This window comes from Maniola jurtina, chromosome 15 (genome assembly GCF_905333055.1).
Source record: "Maniola jurtina chromosome 15, ilManJurt1.1, whole genome shotgun sequence".
Lineage (NCBI taxonomy): Eukaryota > Metazoa > Arthropoda > Insecta > Lepidoptera > Nymphalidae > Maniola > Maniola jurtina.
The window spans coordinates 6,221,928-6,248,616 of NC_060043.1; the positions used below are offsets into that span (position 1 = coordinate 6,221,928).

Below are 26,689 nucleotides of genomic sequence, written 5' to 3' on the forward strand. Positions count from 1 at the left end.
TAAAAATAATTTATTTATTACTAAATATTCCTTATTATACAATTAAACGGAATGGAAGTATGGCGTCGAATCGGCTGAGACCGTCAATAGTCGATTTTTGTCAACGCACGGCTACAGTGTCATGGCGTAAATGTAAAATCAAGTACTTAGGTATTTAATTAACTATTTATGTATTATATTAATTGGTGTACTGTAGTTCTTCCAACAATCCGCGAAGCCAATGCAAATTAGCCCCAATGCTGGTGTACACTCCAGGCAGACCGGGTACCCCACAGCTGACGCCATAACTGGCTATACCCTCGACTTTACCCGCGCATATGAGTGGTCCTCCAGAGTCGCCCTGTGGAGAGGGAAATAACATTAAGTATCTATGTACTAATATATAAAATTGAAGTGCCTGTTTGTTTGAACGGGCTATTTTTTTTTTAGTTCGGAATGGATGAACTTATTTTGACGGGACTTTCACAAACAAGTAGAGAATTAACGAAGGAGTAACATAGGCTACTTTTTTAACCGACTTTAAAAATGGAGAAGTTGTGTTTTTCTAGCTATGCACTCATATCTCCGAGATTTCTGAACCGATTTACGTAATTTTTTTAATCGATAGAGAAACTTTGCGACATTGTTCCATAAAAAATTTGGATTCCAACTCCTCAATCCTGTTGCTGTAGGGGATCTGACCAATCCACGCGGGCGATAAGTTTTAACGCATACGACACCGCAACGTCGCACTAAAGAGAGAGCCAGCCCGTGCCAGATCTTCGTTATTTTATAAAAGCTGAAAGTTTCTCTGCGTTTTGGCACCAACACAGCGAGGAATGATCAGCGACTATGAAGTTTGAATCATGGTGGCTTTGGGAGATAACAGGTAACAAAGGTTTAAAAAATCTTACGTCACATCAAAATAAGCCTAACTTTTCATATTTTCTTCGGAATGGTATTAGAAATTACGTCATGCTTTTAGTATCGGGGCAACCCCCTGCCAGACACCCTTAAACTTTAAGACTTTTACAAAATAACGAATGTCTGGCACGCGCTGGCTCAATCCAAAAACATTAGTCGAGCTGGTATGATTGCAAGAAAAATTAAACGACACGAAATAAAATTTTACAGGAGGAGCAAAAACTGAAAGAACGCTGTTTGTTGAAACTTTACTGTAATAAAATTGTACCGTTTTGAATTTTTGATCGTAATCACAAACTTTGGACTCGTTTAGATTTTAGGACTACTAGGCCGTTTTGCTTGAAATGAGTTCGAGTTTGTTTTCATTTCTTTTCAAGGTTCCGTACCCGAACTGAGGGGAGCCTATTACTGAGACTCCACTGTCCATCCATCCGTCCGTCCGTCTGTCTGTCTCTCAGCCAGTTACTCGCATTTATCTTGTGAACCGAAAGAGGTAGAGAGTTGAAATTTTCATAGAATGTGTACATTTATATTGCCGCTATAAAAAATAATGAAAATTTAAAAATGACCGCCATGAAAAAAAAAGTGTTATATCTAAGTATACAAAATCCTTCGTGTGTGAGTCCAACTCGCACTTAACTGATTATTTAAGCATGATTGTCTTCAAGCGCAAGCATATCATACAATAAGTTAATATGTTAAGAACTTAGTTTCGTTGAAGTTCTTTCCACCAGAGCTAGGTATGTTATGAGAATCGAGCGCGATACTATTGGTAGGTTTGACACATTCATATCTTAACAACTCTCTGATGGAAAAACATCCACCTTTGTCCTTTAATTTATGGTTTACCAAGTGATACCCGTGACTTCGTCCGCATGGATATTATGTTTAAACAATCACGCGGGAACCATGGATTTTTACGGGATGAAAAGTGGTTTTTGTTTTAATCCTAATTAAACTATCTCCGTTCCAAATTCCATTCAAATTCGTCTAGTGGTTTTTGCGTGAAAGAATAAGAAACATACACACAAACTTTATATACTAGTACTCGTAGGTAGTGTGATGTCCTATGGCCTACCTCACAAGCGTCTACTCCGTCGCCCAAAGCACACAGCATTCCGCTGTCGTATGTCGGGGCCACGTATTCTCCTAATGATTCAATGCACTGATCCAGCGATAAAATTTTCACGTTTGCAGCTAGCAGTGTCTGGGAAAGCTCTTTTGTGTGTAAATCTTTGTAGCCATAGCCGTAAATCATGCAGTCTCCTGTAAAAAAAGCAGTAGATATTAGGCAGTGATGAGGCACTCAAAAAGAGTTCTTAGAACACGTCCTAGGTACCCCTTTTTAGGTTTCCGTACCTCAAAAGGAAAAACGGAACCCTTATAGGATCATTTTGTTGTCTGTCAGTCTATTTGTCCGTCCGTCCGATCGTCCGTCCGTCGTGTCTGTCAAGAAAACCTAAGCACAAGTAAAGGAATAAATTCGAAAACCGTGAACTTGTGGTGACATCCCAAAAAAAAAAAATGTGTTTCAATTTTCAAAGTTACATAACTATACCAAGTGGGGTATCATATGAAAGGGCTTTACCTGTACTCTATAAAACAGATTTTTATTTATTTTTAGGCATAATTGTTTTTAATTTATCGTGCAAAATGGAAAAAATACCCGAGTACGGATTACGGAACCCTCGGTGCGAGAGTCTGACTCGCATTTGGCCAGTTGTTCATTCCCATAAAAGTTAGTCCTTGATTGCGATTTCATCTGGTGGTAAGTGATGGAGCAATCTAAGATGGAAGCAAGCTAACTTGGAAGAGGTGTGTCAGTTTAATTAAATCCGTATGGCTGATCGATTTCTGCACGGCATCGTACCGAAACTCAAAATCGCTTGGCGACCTTGCCGGTAGATATGGTGGTAAGTAAGCCTCCCATCTGACCAGATCAAAAACAATTTAGAAATTAAAAATTATTGCCCTTGCCCGGAATCAAACTCATAAGACCACAGCACTCACCACTACACTATGGAGGTCATCAAAAAATACTGTAAGCCTCTACTAGACAAATAATAACAGGTAGTTGGCAGCAGTTCGATGCCACAAACTTGATGTGTCTGCAATTTCATTGCAATCCGTTCAGATTTAAATGATTTCTTGATAGCAATAATAATAATTTTCGTAGACACCAATCGGTTTATGCGTTGTAGCTACGTAACATATCGAAAAATCTTGTTCCGAAGGCTACGCCAATATACAGTATCTAATCTACTTAGTTAGGTACTCTAGCTGAATTCTCTCACTAATCCAGACCGGAAGAGCCTAGATAGATACATCATTTTTTTAAAGAATATTAGTCATTTTAATCATGACTAACATTCCCCTTTCCCCTCCAACTAAGCGTTAAGCTTGTGCTAGGAGTGGGTACGACAATAGTGCAACGGGTGGGGTTTGAACCGCCGACCTTTCGGATTTCAGCCCGCTCCTATAACCGTCGAGCTATGGAGGCTTAAACACATTTGAAACACTTCTTTTCGTAATAATTTAGCCTTGACCGTCAAGTGGGATTAAGAACGTTCAATTCAAGGTATTTACACAGCCGCGTCGCGCCGCTTCCGCTGTCATCTTTTAGTTTGGTAGACTTTGTAAGACTAAACTAATTTTCCGTGTGAAACACCTTAATTTGATTAAAGCGCTTGGCAGACGCACAAAACCATCGTAATAATAGCCCATTGGCTTGACAGCTGTGATTGTTTGAAGGCGAGCTTGTTAACAGTTCATTCACAGTTACCTGATAAACCGAATGAGGAGTTGGGTAACACTGTATCATTCAGCCAAGTTATGTCATCAGTGAGGTGCAACCGCAATACTGCAACGTCATGAGTGCGTGTGAATCTGAAACCGTAAAAGTGTTTTACACCGTGTAAGTCGGATAATGGCAAAAGAGAGTCACTAGAGACTAAACATTATAATAAGAATTCAACATTTTAGGAATTCAACATTCTGGGCGGGAAGGAAAACCTACGTTCTAGCAGACTAGCCAATGGCTAGTAACCATCTATATCATGCTGGTGACAAGGTGCACCGTTTTAGATAAACCATATGTTCTCCTACCTATACCTATATTACGCCAACTAAAAGGTTCGTTTTGTATTTATAGAATAAGTAGGTAACTCATGAAGTTATGATAAAAGCATCACCCCAACATCAACTCATCACCGGCCCACTACTGAGTATGGGTATATCCTTAGAATAAGAAGGGTTTAGCCATAGTTTAGCACACTGGCAAGTGCGGACTCCGGATTGGCAGACTTCACGCACCTCTGAGAACATTATGTCACGATGTTTTCAAGCAGATATAACCTTTTTCATACCTAGAATATTTCTATTATATAACTAAGTATCTAGGCACCTAGATACCTAAGTAGTCAACTTAGAATAGGTATGCAATATAATACCTATACAAAGTACAAACCCAAATCATTATTATAGTAAGTAGGTACGTAGATAAGTTATTTTCATTCTTTGGTCCCGACAAACAGATTTGTTTTTGATACGATATTGATTGGGTAGGTATATTTTCAAAGGAAAATAGATCGCCTCGGTGGGTGGTCCGGAAATTTTTAGGACATCTTTGTATGGATGAATTTGCTGAATGGCTCTTTTCATGTATTTGTAATTTAAATTATACATAATATAAAGCTTCACTTGATTTACGAATAGGTGAGTATCAGTTATCACTAGGGTCTATTTATTTATAAATGCGGTGTCCTTCAATCATGTTACAACCGAACAACGGATCGACGTGAAATATAATTCTTCAAATCTACGAAAGTTTTTTGAGAAAAAGTGCTGTTAAATCTGCTGTTGTGTATGCTAAGCTGGGGCAAAGAATATTATTTTAATATATTTTCTAAGTTACTCGTTTGCTTACAGTAGCAAGGTGCAACTAATTGTATTTTTAGACTAACTAACTTTCCACTTACCGATTGTAAAGTGGATGTCTAATGACTTCCAAAACTTGTGTGTTCGGTATAATCTCGTTATCTCTTGTACAATAGTTATTGAGATAGACGGAATATTCTTCTGGGTCGTGTTCCACGCAGTGCGCTGCTGTTATGGCCGCATACGGGGTCAGGATAAACGCGCCGCAAAGGTGGCGGCTATCAGTTGCATTTCTCAAAGATGCCACTCCGGTTTGAACGCCTTCAAGTACAATAAATAGGAATGTTAGACATTATATTTATTTCTACATAGTACAAAACAACATCGCTTCCCACCGTCTGTCTATGCGATAGAAATTTTAAACCACGCAACGGATTTCAACGCGGTTTTCTTCAATAGATTAGAGTAATTCAAGATGAAGGTGTATACGTATATTGTTTTGTGTTAATTTTTTGCAACATGACGATAATTTGTTCATCTTCAATCAAGTTCAAGAATCATCAATCATCAACTTCAAGAAACACTTTCTTATACATAGGTATCTATGATTTATATGGACCTTGATGAAAAAATATTTTTATTATTTTGTGAAGTTTAAGTAAAGCTATGCATGAAAAATTATTTTAGACAAAACTAATTTTAAGATTTTCCGTTCGTTTTGATTTCGTAGACCAACGAAATCCTTGTCCATCTTAGAAAAACAAGACCGATACATAACTACGAGTAACAATCTATTCTAAGAAACTCACAGTTCGTAGCCCGTAGCCCGTAGGACTAGCGAGTCAAAATATTATAACATTATTTTCATTTTAAGTGCTACGTGCGTAGCTAGTAGCTACATCGTAGAGATATTTTTTAGAACTCAACTTAGATAATAAGTAGAACTTATCGTATTTTTGTAACATCATAATATCATTAAATATAATAATAATTACGATATTTTAAATAAATTATTGCCAAATTAAATTTACCGTAGACGTACCTACCTACCTACCTCCAACCTACCAAGTAATAAGTAGATAAAATTCGGATTCCCAACCTTATCTATTAAATCGATGATAATTATTTTTTTATTAAAGGGCAGTAATATTTTTAAAACCTTATAGTATGTAAATATTTTTTGATTGTAATAATTTTAAGTACCTATATCTAATTAATTAATTAAGAAAAACCTGTACAGTTTTAACTCTGCAATAAAGGCTCTTTTTATTTTATTTTATTTTATTATATTTTTATGTAAAAAAAAGTATTTGCATAAGGAGCACAATTAGAAGAAATGACCAAAGATATTACCCGTAGTTAATATAGAAACTTTTTATATGTAGAGAATGGAGATCGATACAAAATATGTAAAGCGTAAATACCACAAGGCACCTCTGATCCGCCAATCACTCTTTTAACCCTCTTGCATTCAAAGAAACCAAAAAATAAAATTAAAAATACTACACTAATAACTTTATTACTGAGCGACATAATACTATATTGCGACAATTATCAGCTACGATCGTTACTACAATAAAACACATGCTTGTAATATTTTGTCTTTTATTCATTTTACATAGATATGAAATATGATGTTCATGAAAGAAATCGTGACGAAAGATAAAATTACAATTGTTTAAATACAAGTGTTTCCTTTCCGCATTTACAATATGTAACGCCTCAGACATGTGTATGGATGGTATGGATGCTCTTTACATGGTATAGATATACATAACTATAACAACATGCCTCTGGTATTAATTTGAATAAACATTTTTTTTGATTTTATAATTATGAGCAAAGTAACATTCCCTGCATTTTCTCGCCTATTTTACGTCATGAAAAGTTTATATTTTGAATTACAAACCTTACCTTTTACTTTACTATAGCTAAAACGTATAAATAGTTCAGATTTCACCAAAGATAGTCTCTCAGAAATTATACTATATATATATACCTATGTGTAGCTATAGTAAAACAAAAGTATCTATAACTATCTATCTAGTTTTATGTTTATAACTAGTTTAATTTTAATTTAGATTGTACCGATGGGGCTGGCATATGAAAGCCCCTTAAAAATATTAGAATTAAAACAAGTGTAAACTAAAAATTTATAACAACCCCGACAAGTGAAGGTTGCATCAACCAGAAAAGAGCTGATAACTTTCAACCGGCTGAATCGATTTTCTTGGATTATAGCTAAGAACACTCTCGATCAAGCCACCTTTCAAACAAAAAAAAACTAAATTAAAATCGGTTCATTAGTTTAGGAGCTAGGATGCCACAGACAGATACACAGCTACACAAGTCAAACTTATAATACACCTCTTTTTGGGTCGGGGGTTAAAAAAAACCTATTTGCCTTATGTAAAAATATCTCCACCGTGCATTGCAGAGTGCCGACTTCAGTGCCATAAGTGCTCAGTGCATGTTGTATCTATCCAGTATCCATTAAAAATCGCTTTCGGATTTTACTGCCAGGCATTTTTCCGCTGTAAAGCGTTTTCATCTTATGTAATACCTACCTACTGAACTTCCATGTTTCGTGTTCGTTACGTAATTTTGTTGTCCCTCCGTAAAAGGTTTTATTTTGTTTCAGTTGTAGAGATAATTATACTGTAAACATGTTGGCGGCTTCACTAAATTTACAAGGTATCTACATCTGGGCGTTATATGTTTTTGATATAGAATATAGATGTAAGATGTGAGAGTTTAAACTTTATGGTTTCAACTTCGAAACTAGCCGTAAATTCAAAGTATGTAACATGATAGTCGGTATCCAAATTAATCTTATTAGACAGGTTACTTTTTGTGTAGAAATTAAGTTAAGAAACGGTATTATCGGAACAAAGTTCGAAAAACCGATAGACCTTGAGGTCCCAAGGTGGTAGAATGGCAACCTCGCACCGGGAAGCATAGCGTTGGAACTTGGAAGACCCCGCGTTCGAGGTAGACAGACAACATCAAACGAGTTGCAGGTAGCCGCTGCATTCAGGCGGGGCGCAAGACCGTGGCGTGTGGAAGTTGCTACAAGAGTCCTATGTACAGCAGTGGACAATCCATCGGTTGATAATGATGGTAACTATCAGAATATTTAAGTAAGTAGCTCATTTCTAAAATTGCTTTCAAGCCTGACTCAGGCTTGTGACTGACCTGGCTTCGTCAGGCAGCATGAGCAAAAAAAAGCTCTTTTCTAATAGCCGAATTCCGTTTTATTTTTGAGCAGCTAGCTGTAATAGTGGTACCTTCAAAAGAAGAGTGGATAGGCACTTAGGTTACCTCATCAACTGTGATTGCAGTCAAGCGCAAGCCTATAAAGTTAAAAACCTGCCAAGTGCGAGCCAGACTCACGCAACCGAAGGTTCCGTACTCGGGTATTTTTACCGACATTTTGCACAATAATTCAAAAAGTATCATGCATACAAAATAAATAAAAATCTGTTTTAGAATGTACAGGTATTAAGCTCTTTCATATGATACACCACTTAGTATAGTTATCTTACATTGAAAATTTAGCCGAGGTTTTAAAGCCTGATGGTTGGTAGAAAAATCAAAAGGTAAGCCTTGGGGCTAGAAGTTGGAAAAAATGTTAACTTTACCTTCCAACGTGACCTCAATATTGTTGGAAAGTAATTAGGTAGGTATTTAACGAATCTCTCTTAGATAAACATTGCTTAAGTGCTTCCTGAAAGATAATGAATAAAATATTATACTTACGAGTAGTAGAAACGAGAGTGCATGGTCTGATTGTTTAAGTATGTTTGCAACATTTTGTAGAAAGATATTGTGGGAATAATATTATCATGGCACTTCAAGCATACCTACTTTCTCCCTTAGGGTACCGTACGTCCGAATGAAAAAATGGAACCCTTAAAAAGGATCACTCCGAGTGTGTCTGTCTTAGATCTGTCTGTTACAGCCAATTTGCTCCGAATCTCCTGGACTAATTTCGTACACATTTATTATGATCCATTTCTTATGACGATGAATTTTTGTGGTCCAATCACGGACGTGTAATATGTAAGTAATAGAAATGAATTTTGAATACGAGGGTCACTTTGGAAAAAAATTAGAAAATTCAAAAGGCAATCTGAACTTCAATAGGCATACTGAACTGTGTGACATAATATCAAATGATATGAAACTCTACTTGATACTTATATTATTTTTATAATTTTAATGAAAATAATTTTAAAGTTATTTAAGAAAATAGATGAAAACTGACTGAAATCTGTCTTCCTTATCTCCGAAACTATTGAGCCTAAAAATTTTAAAGAGTACAGAAATTCGCTCTTTATGTACCTACGAAAAATCTCATGGTTTTAAAATAACATGGTTATCTTTTAATATTGTGCGTTTCGACTCACATAAGAATTTCGAGTTCAATTCGCACTTATCCGTATTTTCGATAGTCATTTTAACGTTTTTCTTACAATTAATACTTAGTAAGTAAATAAAAATGTAGAGACACTAGTATGTATTAATTAATAGATGGCCTTTGTAGGTATATTTTGTTGCTCTACCGTGAACTTTACATTTGTATTACAGGTCTTATTTATAGTTCTTCGACTTGACTAATAATATTGGATAGGTATATACTGAGCTGAAGCGTGTGCCAAACTCCACGACGTACCTATAGGTACAGTAATTTGTTGTGAGTAAGTAGTAAAGATAAAATGTATAAAATTAGCAACAGTCGTAGAAGTGTTGAGTGGTTAAGCATGTCTATAATTATTTGGTGTTATTGTTTTGGAATGCATGTAATGCCAAAACGCGGCGACACGGACAGGTGGGAGCGGGCAGCGGGCAGCGGCTCGCGGGCTCGGCTGCGGAGCGTGTTTATGTAACGGTTGCCGGCGGCCGCGGCGGCGCGCGCTCGCGGCAGTGCTCCGCCGACGCCGGGGCACAGCGCGCCATGGACCGCTCGAGCGGCACCCCGCCGCAAACTCCTCCCGCCGCGCAATCCGGCTTCGGTGCCTTCTGCAACGCGATCTCTGAAACTTTCTCGGTACGTACTGTACCCATCCGCATCGCTCTCACCGCCCGCCCTACAGTTTTTGTCACGTTACGTCGGCCAAAAGTTTTATTACAGTATCACCGCCAAAAACGGATTTTGGCGCCGACACACGCATTCAATTCACCGTCAAATCCGTAGCCGACGCCAATTTGCTTAATTGAAGTGTCGCGGCGTGATCTATTTCGGGACGCACGTGCTCCGCGAGGTCGCGCGGCGAGGTCCCGATAGCGGCGTTCTGGACGCAGGAGGTGGCATACAATCTAAAGAGTTATCACGGGAATAAAAAATATAAACAAGTTTATTATTAGAATGCTCATTCGTGCCGGGTCGCACGGCCGTGATTTGTCCGATGGCTGTGATATACCGAAATACTCGTGCAATAAACGACCGCGCTCGAAGCACCGGGCGCGACACGGTGGCCGGCCACTCGCGCGGACTCCGCACGCCGCTCGCCACGGACAGCGACTCCCGCGACACCCTCTCGACCGTATTGCCCGCGCAGTCCCGTCTTCCTGAGCGCCGGTTAATCTACTGTTATAGGTACAAAAACAAATCCTAAATTGCATCCAATTTTCTATTTTGATTTCGTTTTGCGATAATGAAAGATAATTCGATTTACTCATAACGTTTTGTGAACAACTATGGCCCTCTGGGAACCAAAATGCAAATTAATTACTTAACTATTATACCTACTACCATTTCTTCATCTTCACCCACCTACTTATTTACCCTGTAAACTGCATGCTGTGAGTGTCCTGCGAGTGTGTTTTATTAATTGAGTACGACTTTGAGGTTATATTATTATGGACCGTTTGTTTTTATTTAAACTTCTCGTGCTCCAACGTGGTCTTAATTGAAGCAATTAGCTTGTTTAAATTATACGGTTAAATCAGCTCGATGAGAATGTACGACGTACATTTCGGTCATAAAATTACTTAACCACCCTTAGATTGTGTCGTTTGCACATTATAAAACTAAAATTCTATTTTCGATTACAATATTTTACATAAGTACTTTAAAAATCTGAGCCTTAGTAAACTATTGATTTACTGGAAGTTGTTGTCTAAAAAATTTATTAAAAAAACCGACTTCCAAAACCACTATCTACAGAGGAAAGAAATAATAATAATTTTTATAACTATATGTGTATGTTAATGTTGAAGGCGGGCATGTTTAACGCTTAGATTTCTAGTTTCGTTTATTATTAAATGGTCATAGGTAATAGGCGCATGCCTGAATTGTGATCGCGTTGACTACACATGTTTTGGATTTTGTGATGGTTAATATAAAGGTACTTAATGGATGGATAGATTTTATGGTTCCTTACCTACATAAATTTATACTTTACATACTTACTTATAGATTATGTTTTGTTTAACTATAAATTATTATTATTATCTAGGATCGATGATAAAATCTTTAACAAATAAGAATCAACGAGTAATTTTATTTCAATAATGAATGTTCACACCATCTTGTACCTAGGTGTTTATATACCATAGGTATTAGGTACGTACTTGTAACTCGTTGATCGAAAAGAAAAATAGTAGGTTTAATCTGTAAGCACATGTTTTTTATTCCTTTACAAGTTAGCCCTTAACTGCAATGCCACCTGGTGGTAAGTGATGATGCAGTCTAAAATGGAAGCGGGCCAACTTGGAAGGGGTATTGTTGTTTTACCTATACCTATCACTTATCGGTTTCTATGGCATCATCAGCTTAGTGGCACGGTTTTGGAATGGTAACTAGTAACAGACCAGACCAAAGACAATTTAGAGATAAAATTGCCCCTGTCAGGAATCGACCCTGGACCTCTAATTTACAAGACCACAGCGCTCACCACTGCGCACAGGGAGGTCGTCGTTTGGCATCTGTTTGTTAATTTGTGAAACATTAAAAGCAAACAAATTACCTACAACGTACATGCTACTTAAAATTATTATTGTCAACTCACGCGTTTGCCCATTTTCTCATAACAGTAAATATGTATTACCACCTAATTAAGAGCCGGTCCCCCGTTGATTACCTTATTATGATATCACTAAAGGATGCCCGCGACTTCGTCCGCGTGGATTTAGGTTTTTTTTAAGATCCTGTGGGAACTGTTTTATTTTCCGGGATAAAAAGTTGCTTATGTCTGTCCCCGGGATATAAGCTAACCCTGTACCAAATTCTGACGAAAGGTACATGTTAAACTGTTGGACTGTGAAAAGGTAGCAGACAGACAGAGAGACAGACAGACAGACAGCCAGACACACTTTCGCATTTATAATATTAGTATGGATTGTTGTGAAAAAAAAATACTCGTAACTTATCTTTATTGATTCACCATCTGAACACTCTAGGTTTGTGAACTACCACTTACCTACCTAAGATTATTGGTTGTTTACTTATATTATCAAAGTGTGAAAATAAAATTAAGCAAGTTTAGGAAGAAACTCGCATTCATGTAAGAATACAAATAAATGCATAGATGAAAAAATTTACATAAATATACCTACTTAATATTTCAAAAATGATACGGTTAAAACCGTTAGAGGACTTGAAATTCTTTTTCGGTAATAATAGGTACCGGTATCTCACAAAAGTCAGCATAATTAGCTACAAAAAAGTTAATTGCAGTGCTAAGTGGAGCGAATTCAGTCGATTTGTTTCCACCCGTGACAAGCTCCGACGTTTTGAGGCTAGTCTGACTGTGACTTATATTCGCTGAGGTTGTTGCGGACATGAACCTTCAACTTGCTTACGAATCCAATTATGAATTAGTACCTAAATGGTACCTAACGTGTAAATTTTGTTTATGTTTTTACTAGAGGATTCCAACGACTTCATTCGAGTGGATTTCGTTTTTTTGAATCCCGTAAGAACTCTGATTTTCCGGAATAAAAAGTAGCCCATAACAATGAACATATTTTTAAATAAATCCAACAAATGTTAATATTCTTTTAAAAATATGTTCATTGTTATGAAGATCTTAACCTTGGAGTTTCAAAATTGGTTTTAAATTACCCTATAGATAAGATAACATTGAAAGTGAAGTACTTGTGCGAACGAGGGGTTCAAGTACTGTTCAATCGTGTTTCGGTAATGATGTCATAAGCTCAAATTGTAAGGGTGTTAAGTGTATAAATTTAACAATAAATCAAAACAAATATTGCTTGAAATTACTGTGTATAGTGGCAAAAGCTGCGAGCCATTAGGTCACACCAACATAAACTACCGAGTACTTACAGTGCAAGGTTGCCTCCATGATTCCATCTTAGGGCTACCAGCGGCTCCCCGGATTCTATTATTCAAGAAATTTAAAAATATGACCCTCGTAGACCGTCGTAGCACTTACATAACTACGCGCCTACGACGTTTCGAGACCAAGTTTTAAAAAAAATATATATACAAGAATTAGAGTTTAAACTATATTTGATGGAAATCCCGAAATTTTTAAATAGTGTGAAAAATTGCGGAACCGGTAAAAATTGAACTTGCATCCCTCTAGGTCTGGCCAGAATACAAGCCGCGAAAATTGCCTGGCCAAGTTCTAATAAGTAGGTACGTATTTAAATTTCATATCCAAATTCTACTTAATATTATAAACTCGAAAATTTGTATGTATGGATGGATGTATTGATGTTTGTTACTCTCTCACGCAAAAACTACTACACGGATTTGGCTGAAAGGATGGAGATAGATTATTATTGATTAACACGCAGGCTTCTTTTTATCCACGGCTACTTTTTAACCTGTATCTACGGGAAAGAAGTCGGGGGCATCAGCTAGTGAAATATATTTACCAGCAATTACCAGTTTATTAAATTTACAAGTTTCGTTAAATATTTAGTATATCGTAATATTATATCTCAGCTGAAATTTGGTCGACAGACGTTGGTATTAGAGATTGTCATGCTTCTCAATCAGGGTTGGAAAAGAACTATTCGTTTCAAAAACCAAAAGTGTATCATCATGTTTAAAATAGTTTTTTTTTTTTTATTTAAAACGTAGGTACATTGTTATGTTATGTAGTACTATATTTTGTCTACTTCCTAAATAGAGAGAGAGACAGAATAATTTATCATCAACTAGTTATGTCCCCGACTTCATCCACGCGGAACACACAAATTTTAAACCCTTATTTTACCACTTTAGGGGTTTCGAATTCTCAAAAATTCTTTCTTAGGGGATGTCTACGTCAATAGCTATCTGCATGACAAATTTCAGCCTGATCCATTGGATAGTTTGAGCTGTCCGTTGATAGATCAGTCAAGCAGTCACCTAAATAATTCTTTTTATATATATGTATTTAGATTAGCGTTTTGGTGTCCAGTCCCTAGTATTTTGTGCCTTCCTTGAAAATAAATATCACAAAATCAGGTTTATAGTATAAATGTTGCTAATGCTATGTTGTAAGACAATATTACAGAAATCAACGCATTTTTCTTCCTTTCTAACTCGTTAGTTAAATATACGTCAGTCCGCTTTTCTTTTTACATGTATATATAGTGGGTATTTTTTAGTGAAAAAAAGAATATTTCACTGATGGCAGCCCTATACTAATGTGTAAAGGTTTGACCGCATCGATCGGTAAACGACGTTAGCATTGCCCTCTTTTTCCTTGCCTGAGATTAAAATTCCATTGTGACGTACATTCCACAAATTTTTATCCATTAATCTTGGATAAGTGTCAGCGACCGCAATTATTCAAACTTTTATGAGATTCACAATGCATGGCTGAGTTATTGGAATATTCAATTAACTATATTTTTCATAGCAGTTGTTGATTTATATAATACACGTAAAATTCAAAGTCCCCATCACACTCTGAATTATTACTCTATTATTATTATTAACACGACAGTGTGTTTGTTTGTTGATTTTGGTTTATTGGTTTGTCGTTCAATCACTTCGCAACGGAGCAAACGGTTCGACATGAGAGTGAAATAGGCTACTTTTGATCCCGGAAAATCAAAAAGTTCCCACGAGATTTCAAAAACCAGAATTCACTCGGACGAAGTCGTGGGTATCGGCTAGTAGCGATTTTCATTTGAAATTTAAAAAAATATACTCCTAAAATATAAATATATAATGGAGGCCGAGGGTTGTCACGCTTATAACTACAAGATCTACTTAAAATACAATTTTTTTCATCCTTCAACTATCTTATATTTTACGGTGTGTTAGCATTTCTTTTTAGGGTTCCGCTCCCGAAGTGTGCTAACGAGACTAAGCCTCCGCTGTCCGTCCGTCCGTCCGTCTGCTTGTCAGGCTATATCTCGTGAACCGTAATAGGTAGGGTTGAAATTTTCAGGCTATGACAACAAATGGTAAAATTTTTAAAAAGGGCTGGGTACCATGAAAATTGAAAAAATTAAAGTGTTATTTCTAGTACGATTGTACGGAACCCTTTGTGTGTGAATCCGACTCGCTCTTGACCGATTTTATTATTTTATTTTTATAAAGTTTATAGCATGGGATAGTAAAGAGTAGGTAAGCAAATTGCTGCCGGACATGCCTTGAAAAAACAATGCGTAGGCGTAAAATATTATTGAACATTGAACGCTTCCAAAACTTGTACAAACAACTGTCACAATATTGTAAAAGAGTGAGACGTGTAATTATAGTCGGGACCGTTTGTTTAGCGGGAAATAGCAATTGGACAGTGGTACGCAACTGACGTTCGGTTTAGCGATTATAAATAAAAGATAGGGAATTCGGCCACTGCTCCTGCTATTTCTGATTGAAATCTGCTCCGAAATCAAGAACACGGCCATTGGTCAGGTTAGCGCGAGTTTGTTTGAAGTATGAATTCGAATTGTCCATGGGGTTATGTATTTAAGAGCGCATTTGTAAGTTTTCCGTGCGTCGAGCTATTTGTAAGTTTTTATTTGTTATCTCCGCACTAAAAGAGCATGTATTTTGGGAGTAACCGCAATACCTGAATCGATGAACTGCTTTCTGTGATTTGTGTAAAATTATGGCATGGTTTTGATTTGATATGCGTACATATGAGTTGCAAACGAGCGGCGGTGGTAATGAACGTTAATTACTCAGATCGGTCATTTCGATTTATTGAAACGTTTGATAGAAAAATAGCTGAGTATAGAAAATATTTGCCGATGTGAAACCACACTGAGGAAAAAGATGTCACCATTTTTGTTCCAACACCACCATGTTCGTATTCGATAAAAAACTGAATATAAAATATAATAATGTTGCAAATGTTTTGCTGTTAATACCTACCTATTAACAACTCTTTTTTCTTGTCGGCCTCAGTAGAATATCCATTCTGAACCGGCGCGGCGCGGCGCGGTGGTAGAGTCATACGTAACCACGACGTAACAGAAGTGACGTGACTAGTTGTTTAAAATTAATAAATTTTGATTTTGATTATTCGGGGACACGGGCATCAGTTAACTAGCTGATGTCCGTGGATTTAGGTTTTCTAATATTCCGTGGAAACTTTTTGATTTTTATAAAAAGTAGCTATACTACCACTCTCCAGGTCTGTAACTATATCCTGCTGTGCTCTCTTGCAACATGATTAAGGGTCAAACAAATTTACGATATTTTCAGATTTGTAATAGTGTTTATTTAGGTATTACCAAAAGTATTTGTGTTAGTTTTGTTATGGCACATTGATTCGATTTAGAACGTTTGTAATTATTAGGCATATGGAATTTATACAGATTTACAAAAATCTTTTACTATTTAATAAGTATCTACTAATCTTACTTTTTTTTAGTAATACACACTCGCTCAGATTGACCCTAACGTTTGCCCTCTACTTTTTGTCTTGAAGGAATAATTATAATATCAATTTTACGTACTTAAGTACTTAGGATTAGTTACACAATATATTGTCCCAATCTGTGGCTCCGAAAGCACCTAATCTCCTAAGCTCTGTATCTTCAAGGTTTCTTAAACTGTAATCCTATGATTTAGTTAGGTTATACCTACCCTAGAACGCTTCCACCGAAATTTAAAATATTTTCTCCGCGAGACTGGCGAGACGCCAACTGAGACAGTTAGTAGAAATTATGATATTCAGAAGCTGCAAAATAATATGACAGATGCAGATTGTCCATTATAATAATAGGTAGTTAAATCTGAGAGTAATATCATTAATGGTAGAGGGTGAAGTTGTTTAATTAATGATAATGTACGAGTAAATGAAGTGCTTGTTGGTTAACTATCTATTAACGCTTTAAAAGTACCTATGGTGTTACGTCGTAGATTTTAGCCTCTCTATATAATGACAATGCGGAAGAATCTGGAAATTCACAGCATTATAGTATTATTATCTCAAAATAAACAAGTACCGTTATAAAAAGATTAATAGAAAGGAGTATGACCCTCAGCAATGAGGAATATGATGTAGAGGGAGAGAGAGGCAGTCATTAAACAGAACAAAGAAACGAACTGAAGTCAAGACTAAAGGTTATATCTAACACTAGCGACCCGCCCCGGCTTCGCACGGGTGGACATTTATTTTTTCTATTTTCCGGGATAAAATATAGCCTATACGGATTCGGAAGAATCCCTCTAAGTAATGGTAAAAGAAATTTTGAAATCGGTCCAGTAGTTTTTGAGCCTATTCAATACAAATATACAAAGGTTTCCTCTTTATAATATTAGTATAGTATAGATAAGAATAACCGCGCCTCTTGAAGTGTGAGTTCTTCAAACCTCAAGAGGCGCATATAACATAATGTTCAAAACCGACAGGACAGTTTCCTATCTCCATGTCGGAGGGAAAAAGGGGAGACCCATATTAAAAAAATCTGTGCGAGAGATTTAAGTCATGTATTTGAAACACATCGATTGCCGTAAGAATATGTCTGGAAGTTGAAGCTATAGGAAGAATTTAAAAATATCCATACGATGCGAGAGCGATGTATTTTATTTCTCTCACATAAATAATAAATAAATGTAATTAGATAATAAATAAATAATACGTAATGTAGGCAGTAAGTACACCGGTGGTGGCTATTTTAATTCCGTAAGTTATTTTTACGGAAATAACGATAATGAAAGTGGAATGGTTGTTTTGTATACCTTTACGAAAGTAAATAATTGTCCGTTAGGACAGATCAAAGAGTGTTTTCATTAGCTTAATATAGTTCGCTGTTTCTTACACACCTACGTTAACGTAAAGGAGAGTACCTATCTACTTATGCATCATATTAGGTATGTAGTAAAGTCATAAGACAGGCTCGCTATAATTAGTTATTAGGTAGTTATATAGTATATATATATGACATGTACATGTAGATACAGTTTGATATAGGATTATTGCAAATCTTGAGGAATAAAATCAAACAACAACAGGAATAGGTGGACGTACCTAGGTACCTACTACCTATGCCATTACATATCTAAATGAGATGGTAAACTGGAATAGTCTAGGCACAAACAATAAATAAATATTAAATAAAAAGTCTTTATATCCAATTCATTCAATGTTGCAAACATTATCCATGTTATAAAATTGCGAAATTCTCTTTGTTTATCTGTCTGCTAGCTTTTCATACTACGTTCCGTCGCTAAACCGATTTTGACGTTCGGCACAGGATTAGCTTGCATCCTGAGAGTGGCCATAGGATACTTTTTATCTCAGGAAATCAATAAGTTCCCATTCGATTTTTAAAAACCTCAATCCGTCCACGTTAACGAAGTCGCGGACATCGTCTAGTTTTCATGTAACTTACTATAAAATTTATAGGTAAAATACTTTTTTTTAGTACTTACGGTTTATATATCATTTTTTAATTTTATATGTTCTATGATTTATCTTTTTCTTTACAAAATTATTAAACTTGTGAAATTTTTTCTATTACAGGGCATGGCTACCACTTCGAGAAGTAGAAGAAAGGTAAGCTTATTTAAATTAAATTGCAAAGCATAGGGAATAGTTTACTGTTATACAACCGCGGTAAGTAGGTCATTACAAACGAACTGACGGTTGTAAGCCCGAGCCGCAGCCGAGGGTTTAACATCGTCACGAGTTTTTCAATACAGTTGTGAAAAAACAGCTTAATTAACTAGAATTCTAAGAAACCAAAATACCATTTTGTGCGATTTCCGCCTAATTCAAAGTATCGGGAGGAGTTAATTCCATTTTATTTTCTACCTTTTTATTTTTATTATTTTTATTTTTATCCATACTTGAACCACTCATACATAAAGTAAAAGAGAAAAACTACAAACAAAAAACAAATTTCAAAATTGCCGTATGTACCTACTAAAACGTATATAAATAATAAAATTACTTGCTAGAAAACTTTTTGAAGTAATAGGTAAGTATAGATTTATCGAAAAAAAAAAATCACACTCGTGTTGTACCTAAATTTTTAACCCCCGATCCAAAAAGAGGGGTGTTATAAGTTTGACGTGTGTATCTGTGTGTCTGTGTATCTGTGTATCTGTCTGTGGCATCGTAGCGCCTAAACGAATGAACCGATTTTAATTTACTTTTTTTTTGTTTGAAAGGTGGCTTGATCGAGAGTGTTCTTAGCTATAATCCAAAAAAATTGGTTCAGCCGTTTAAGAGTTATCAGCTCTTTTCTAGCTTTCTTGTAGAAAAGAAGGTTAGATAACCCTTAGGTTCATAATATTCAAGTGTCAATTGACAAATGTCAAGCTGTCAAGATGGACGTTGCCTAGATACATAATTATTTATTTGAAAATGATGTTTTGGAAAACTCAGATACTTTGGATCGTAGGCGCGGAATAGTCCAAGAAAATCGGTTCAGCCGTTTGAAAGTTATCAGGTCTTTTCTAGTCACTGTAACCTTCACTTGTCGGGGGCGTTATAAATTTTTAATTTACACTTGTTACTTACAAGTCATGCTTATTAGTATTGAAAAAAAAACGTACCTTATACGCCTACCTACGTAATTTCCTTCCTATTGGAACAAAACGTGCACGAACTCTGCATAATCATAAAATTATTAATCAATCCTTTGACTAAGTTTGGCTTCTCGACTGTGGGGTGCTGTACCTACCTAATATTATTTGCTATCTTGACTACTGTTCTAATTAAAAAAATGCTTTGTTAAAAATGAAGATAAACTTTAAAAACATTTCAGCTGAGTAAAGCTGTATTTCCTGTAGTTTAATTAAAAGCTGGATCATTTCGTTGAAATGTCCCGTGATCTTACATTCTAACTAAGTAAACAATTTTATTTATGTAATGCTTGTACCTACTACGCAGATGTTTGATTAGGTAAGCGTTCGAGTTTTAATCGCGTTTGTAGCAAAATGTATACAAAAATGTTCTACAAGGGAAATGAACTTCAGGTATAGGTTTAAATTTTCACGCTAGATGCAAATTGTTTTTAAGCGCGTGTTTTACTTTTAATTAAACCTTTTTCACGGTTTGTGGTTTTGGGATTTTGATTTTCAAAGTAGAAATGTACCAAGTTGATTATCATCATCATTAACCCATCGCCAGCTCACTACTGAGCCAGGGTTTTCTCTCAGAATGAGAAGGGTTTGGCCATAGTCCACCACGCTGACCAAGTGCGTATTGGCAGAGTTTACACAACTTAAAGAACATTATGGAGAACTGTCAAGCATGCCAGTTTCCTCACCTTCACCGTTAAAGCAAATGATATTTAAATAATTTTTAAATAAGTACATATCAAAAATTGCGAAATTTAAACGTTAAGGAAATTCTGCCTTGTGCTATTATTTCATCGTTTCTTTAGCTCATTTTCAACTTATAGAGTTTTGTACGTTATCAGATAGCTGAAGATATAATTAGAAGCTTCAAAGATGTGAATGTCCACATTATAATAATAACAGTAGCAATTATGTCTGGAATCTTTCAAAACGCGCAGTCTCACCTTCCACAACTCTGTCATGTTACTAATGTTTGAAAATCTTCCCAACTATGTGCTCAATTTGAAACCGTTGTTTGTCCCTTTGGCCTTTGACTAACTAAATCGTCCAGTCAAAATATGCTGACTACGCAACTCATAACTTAATTTGTTTTATACCTAAATAGTCATCTAAATAGTAAATTTTTTTTTAATCTAAATAGTAAAGATGTCGCAACAATTTTGTTATATGCCGATTTTGAACGAACTTAGGGCCCAAACAAATAAACTGATATAAATATTCAATTTTATAATAATGTAGTAGATATTCGGTGCATGCTCTGATCGAATAGAAGCTTATTAGGCCTTGGACCGTTGAAAACGAGCGACAGATGTACGAGGAAGGTTCTCAACTGATTGATTTAATAGTGTCTTTGAAGATTTTAGCATAACTCAGACGAGAATCGGGATCGCCTTTGTTCTCGCCGCTGTTCCATGGTTTGTTTGGCTATAGGAAACAGAGATGTTACATTTTTTCATATCGCTCAATTTTGTACAAATGTTTACTGGCTAAGTCCTGAGTTGATGTCGTGCCAAACGCGACATTAGCTATTTCAATTTGATTCCAATTCGAACTTCATTTGCGTCCTAATGGTACGGCCATACTATTCGAGATACAGCAAATGTTTTGCGTTTGGCTTTTTAAATAAGTTTAGCAAATCAGCCGGCTGGCAGACGCGATATTTTGTGACAGCGAGTTAGTTTAGTCCCTGTGGTGTGTTAGATTTATCCCGAAAAAACAAAGATTTCTCACGGGATTTAAAAAAACTGTACTAACCGCATTGTAACCGTGTCAATGCGTGGAACTATCATAATCGCCACCTGCCACACTATTCGCGATATCCCGAATCATTTGCGAAATCCCGATAGTGGAGTCGTACCATAAGAAAACTAAATTATTTGATTCCTTTACCTATCTACTCTATGAATGTGTACAGATTTTGCCTAATCTATAGTAGATGATGTCCTTCATGGATTTTTGGCTGGCACTGAGACGTACTTAACAGGGCTCTCTCCGTCACTCGTTTCCACTCGTTTCATACAATCGTAGTTCCAATTTCATTTGAATATTAAGCAACCAAAGTCCATGAAATTTTGCAGACATATTCTAGAAACTAATATCTGTGTCTGTGGTGTTTTAGATTTTTCTAAAAATATGTAGTTTTAAAATTACAGGGGCTCCAAGATTTGTATGAAAATTTTAAGACCGCGTAACTTTGAAACCGAATATTTTAACAGAAATCTGGAAAACCACAGACATAGATATTAGTTTCTAGAATATGTCTGCAAAATTTCATGGACTTAGATTGCTTAGTATTCAAATGAAACTGGAACTACGATTGTATGAAACGAGTGGAAACGAGTGACGGAGAGAGCCCTCTTAATAAAGTGCACAGTTGACATTAAACTTGACAAACTCACAACACTTCATTTTGGATGTCTATAACATTTAATTAACATAAATAACTTTCGGCAGCTGCTTCGTCTGTGTTATCTAATTGTCTATTTTATAGACATCAGATAGATTATAACCGCGATTTCGTCCGCGGGGCTTAGGTTTTTTGGGACAAAAGGTAGCCTTTATCCACAGTCCATCCCTCGGCCGCGAACAATCGCTTTGCAGTCATAATCGGCAGAAGGCCGCGAAAAATAAGGAGATGGACAAACAGACATATTTTTATGTATTATATAATATCAAGTATGGGTACACGAACAGTTAAAAATATGAAGCGGAGATTTTATTCCAGACTACGATAGATTGAAACGCCATAGATAACCTGAAATACATACAATCTGCAAATGATATACATGGGATAGGCATTCCGGACAACAGAATATTTAGGTATAAGTATGCACCCGCGCCGCGCCTAAATCTAATCTTGAACATGACAAGGATTAGTCTCCGAGTATGATGAACTCAGAGGCTAATCTCAAATGCTTAGAGGTATCTGCCTACGACTTTGCATGCACTCGTAACATGATCATTTAGATGGCAACCGTACAAACTAAAATAACAGGCACTTTCGTGTTAGAATTAGTGAACTTTCAACTCTGCAATGACGTAAATTGAGTGAATTGTTAAACTGATAAGCAGAAAAGCGCATTTTCTCGATTGATTTATTATAAATATAGGAACCAAATCGCAATGGTTTTCGGACTTGCTTAGTGAATGGCAGAACAGTAAAAAGAATTCAATATTTGGTTTTGGGTCAACGTTCTACACCAAATAAGTACCAAAATTTCAGGTTTGTAACTCATTTAGTCTACGACCTGTGACACGCGGAAAGAGATATAGATGGATAAATAGACAGACAGAGCTGTAGAGTGACATTAATAGAGCTCCGTTTTTACTCTTCTCTGTATGAAATCCTAAAAACGACTTGCAAAAATAATACCGTTCGGCCTTCAGATAAAAACCATCTGTGGTGGTTTAGATTTCAGATATATTCAAACAAAGATTAAATAAACTCGACAAAAATGTAAAGATAAATATCGATCACTTAATACACCGATAAGACAAACAAAAGACTGATAACGTCTCAAATTGATAAATTGTATGATAATATTCATTTGTCATTTATGCACATTGACTCCCTTGTTTTGAAACGGAACATTGTTATTTATGTATCCGTCCATGTGTCGTGTATCAATAAGGTACTTAGTATAAATTGTCGTGTATGTCTGATCAAAATGATTGTCTGTTGTTGCAGCAAGATGATGAGAAAAAGAATAAGAAAAAACAGTCACCAATTGACGACCGACCGTCCGTGCCTTCCCCCAGCGAAGCAATGCTTCAGAGTAAGTTGTTATTATAATTATAATCTAAAACAATATAATCATTTTTTAAATTATATGACAATGCGCTTTGTTTGTTAGTTTTATATTCCTAATTGTACACTATTATAAAAAGAAAAAAGAAAAGTAACGCAAAAAAATAGAAGAACAACTTGACTGCAATCAAATCAAATAATATTCGGTGATGATGCTGCCTATGCAGCGCGCTTGCAAAAAGGTACCTACCTTGAATAGGTAGGTACCCTTCTTTTGAAGGTTCCAATATTGTACTTAATTGGCGGGGAAAACGGAAGGTGGAATCGGTATTCCATATTATTGTAGCAGTGCGTAACGCGAATCGCTTGTATGGGTGTATAGTCGAATGTAGGGGTGACTGCAAACCTTTACGATGCCTTGTGATTCGATAGAAAATGGTTTTTTTTTTAAATCCTCAACTTTGGCTAGCCCTCACTATTTGGTCAGGTCTTCTTTTTACCTAGATATCCAGCCATGTTAATATACCTATCTACTTAATTTGTTTGCTTAAACTTAAAATTACATAATATTATTATTTTATTTATTTTAAAATTACATAATTATGAAGGTGAGGAATTCGATTGAAATAAAAAAGGCGTAGGTTCACCTTCATTGGTACAAAGTTCAATTTCGTCGTACGTGACTAATAAAATAGTTTCGTAAGAAAGAAAGTATAAAGAATCATAGACATTTAGGAAGAGGTTTAAAACATTACTTATTGCATATTAAATGGCCTAGCTTGTAGGCATAATATCAATATTACGATGTAACAGTGATACAGGGGTTAGAATCAACACCGTCGTCATCGCTTTGGGTGTCCATTATGGCATCAGTTTTCATGAATCGATTCTAAAAGTCGACGGTAAACCTACATCATAGCACTATGCATATAATAAGTTTGACGGAGGCACGGCGGTTTCCTCGAACAAGTAACCTAAGTACCTAACAATACCTATTGCAAGTAACCTAAGTGGCACATATTAAACTCAATCAAATACCATATTATATGAGTAGGTATAGGTAGGACCTTTATTTTGGCTTGTTCTTAAGTTTTACTCGAGCAAATTGGATTTGGACCATCGCCGCCATCAGAAATACCTACGTACCTAAATCATTAATTATTCGTCGACTATGATATTTTCATCACATTTTATCACAACATTTTTTTCCAATTGCGAAAATAATGTAACATTACAATACATAAATTTTAATTAAAAATTACATCTGAACTTGAAGCATCTGAAAATATTCTTATCATAACACCACTCTACTCTACAACTCTACACACACGTATGAAAATTAACAATCTTCTATTTGGCAAACAAAAATTTATGACTTTATACAATGACTTATATTTAATACACTTACGATCTCATAAAGTACGAGTATAAAAATAAATATATTATGATAAAGGCGATTTCACATTACCTAGTAGGTCATGACGTCAAGGTTCATATTAAAGGTTTTTATACATTATGGTTTTTATACATTACTAGAGAATGCCCGCGACTTCGTCCGCGTGGATTCAAGTTTTTAAAGATCCCGTGGGAACTGTTTGATTTTCCGGGATAAAAAGTTGCCTATGTCTGTCCCCGGGATTTAAGCTAACCGTGTACCAAATTTAGTCAGAATTGGTTAAACTGTTGGGCCGTGAAAAAGTAGCAGACAGACAGACACACTTTCGCATTTATAATATTAGTATGGATCAGCATGCGCAGACGAGGGACTTGTCCGCGGAGGGCAAAAATGGGTTACTAACAACTGCATCGCATAACACATACGAGGGATTGATACAATAATAATATTAACACCGCAAAACATTGTAGTCAAAGATGAGAGACTTTTTTCCTCAGCGGATAATAGTCTCTGCGCACCTGCCTTGAACATAAGTTTAAATCTAGCACAATTAAATACCTATTATTGTAATTTGTAAATATGTTGATAGGGTGTTTATACAAATGAATAAAAGTGTGAACTTCAGAAAATGAAGCCAAGAATGCTGCGAACTAAGTAAATCTGTAGCTGAACTTACAATAAATGAATCGACTCGCAAAGTTTTTTTCGCGACATCGAGTCGCAAAAAAAACCGTTAGGTACCGAGAACTTCCCACGATGTACCTACATAATTACAAGAAGTTATATACCTATGTGTGATATTTCGGGAACTGCGATAAATTCCGCTGTAGACTCCAGCATTTAAAGTCATCACAACTTCACGATAGAATATTTGGCAACCTGAAATATTTTTATTACTGTTGTAAAGTGAGGTATGGGGTTATCAGGGCATTTTAACAGGGCTCTCTACGGAGAGAGCCCTGTTAAAATGCCCTGATAACACTACGATAGTGATAGTGACGGCACTAGCTTCATACAATCGTAGTTCCAATTTCATTTGAATATTAAGCAACCAAAGTCCATGAAATTTTGCAGACATATCCTTTCATGAGGAAATATATTTAATGCATATAGAAATCGTTATAGGTTTACTACTAAGTACGTAAACCTATTTATGCGGATGTACGAATTTTTCACAAATTACTATCATAATACAACTAATGTGCTATTTTTTTACAATCACATGTTATTTTTATTAGAGATATTATTTTACCTGTTTAAAGAGATTATAAAATGGAAAATAATATTAATGATGCTCAGTTAATCACAATACCTAGGTACCTACATTGGAGAGTAGCGTTTCCAATGCTGAAAAATGAAAATATTGTTAGCTATAACTTATAGTTAGGTAGGTGCTTAGTTAATTTTGTACCAACGAACAATCTGAGCTTTTTTAAACGTTATGTCCATCTTCAAATGTCTGGTTTTTATTGATAACCACTATAGATTACAGACTCTTACGAATATACGCGTAGATATCTTAAGTAGGTTTATTAATAACGGTAATAGAAATTACCTATGTCCCTACCGACTCTTGTGTTAGTAGGTAGGTATACAATTATATAGATATGCAGTTTTTTTACAGTAGGGTCCTTAGCTACGTGCGTAACTCGGATATTAAGATATCTTCTTAAATTGAAATAATTGCGAATCTAAAACCTGTAAAGCTCTAGTTTTTCAGTCAGGAGTTTGAAACGGTTACGGAAAACTACAATATTTTTGACAAATTTAAGTAGGTAATTAGCATAATAATTTATCTGTAATCTGTGATGGT

General features: G+C 35.8%; 2 protein-coding genes across 3 annotated transcripts in view; one reads left to right on the plus strand and one right to left on the minus strand.

The window, feature by feature from the left end:
• LOC123872461 (glandular kallikrein-3, submandibular-like) lies at positions 1 to 9,665 on the minus strand. 2 transcript variants are annotated; one of them, XM_045916744.1, is made up of 5 exons: positions 9,189 to 9,665; positions 4,881 to 5,100; positions 3,686 to 3,789; positions 1,982 to 2,169; positions 1 to 340 (listed from the first exon to the last, which is right to left on the minus strand). In XM_045916744.1, the coding sequence occupies exons 1-5, from the start codon at positions 9,235 to 9,237 to the stop codon at positions 179 to 181; spliced, it is 723 nt and encodes a 240-aa protein (XP_045772700.1). In that variant the 5' UTR covers positions 9,238 to 9,665; the 3' UTR covers positions 1 to 178. The 2 variants fall into 2 exon arrangements, with proteins under 2 accessions (XP_045772700.1, XP_045772699.1); XM_045916743.1 differs by lacking the exon at positions 9,189 to 9,665 and adding an exon at positions 6,204 to 6,838.
• Positions 9,580 to 26,689, plus strand: part of LOC123872459 (calcium-binding protein E63-1) — a 26,539-nt gene continuing 9,429 nt past the window's right edge. Inside the window, 5 exon segments of the mRNA XM_045916742.1 lie at positions 9,580 to 9,598; positions 9,601 to 9,656; positions 9,659 to 9,829; positions 18,669 to 18,701; positions 23,421 to 23,508. Coding sequence (XP_045772698.1) covers positions 9,580 to 9,598; positions 9,601 to 9,656; positions 9,659 to 9,829; positions 18,669 to 18,701; positions 23,421 to 23,508 — 367 coding nt within the window.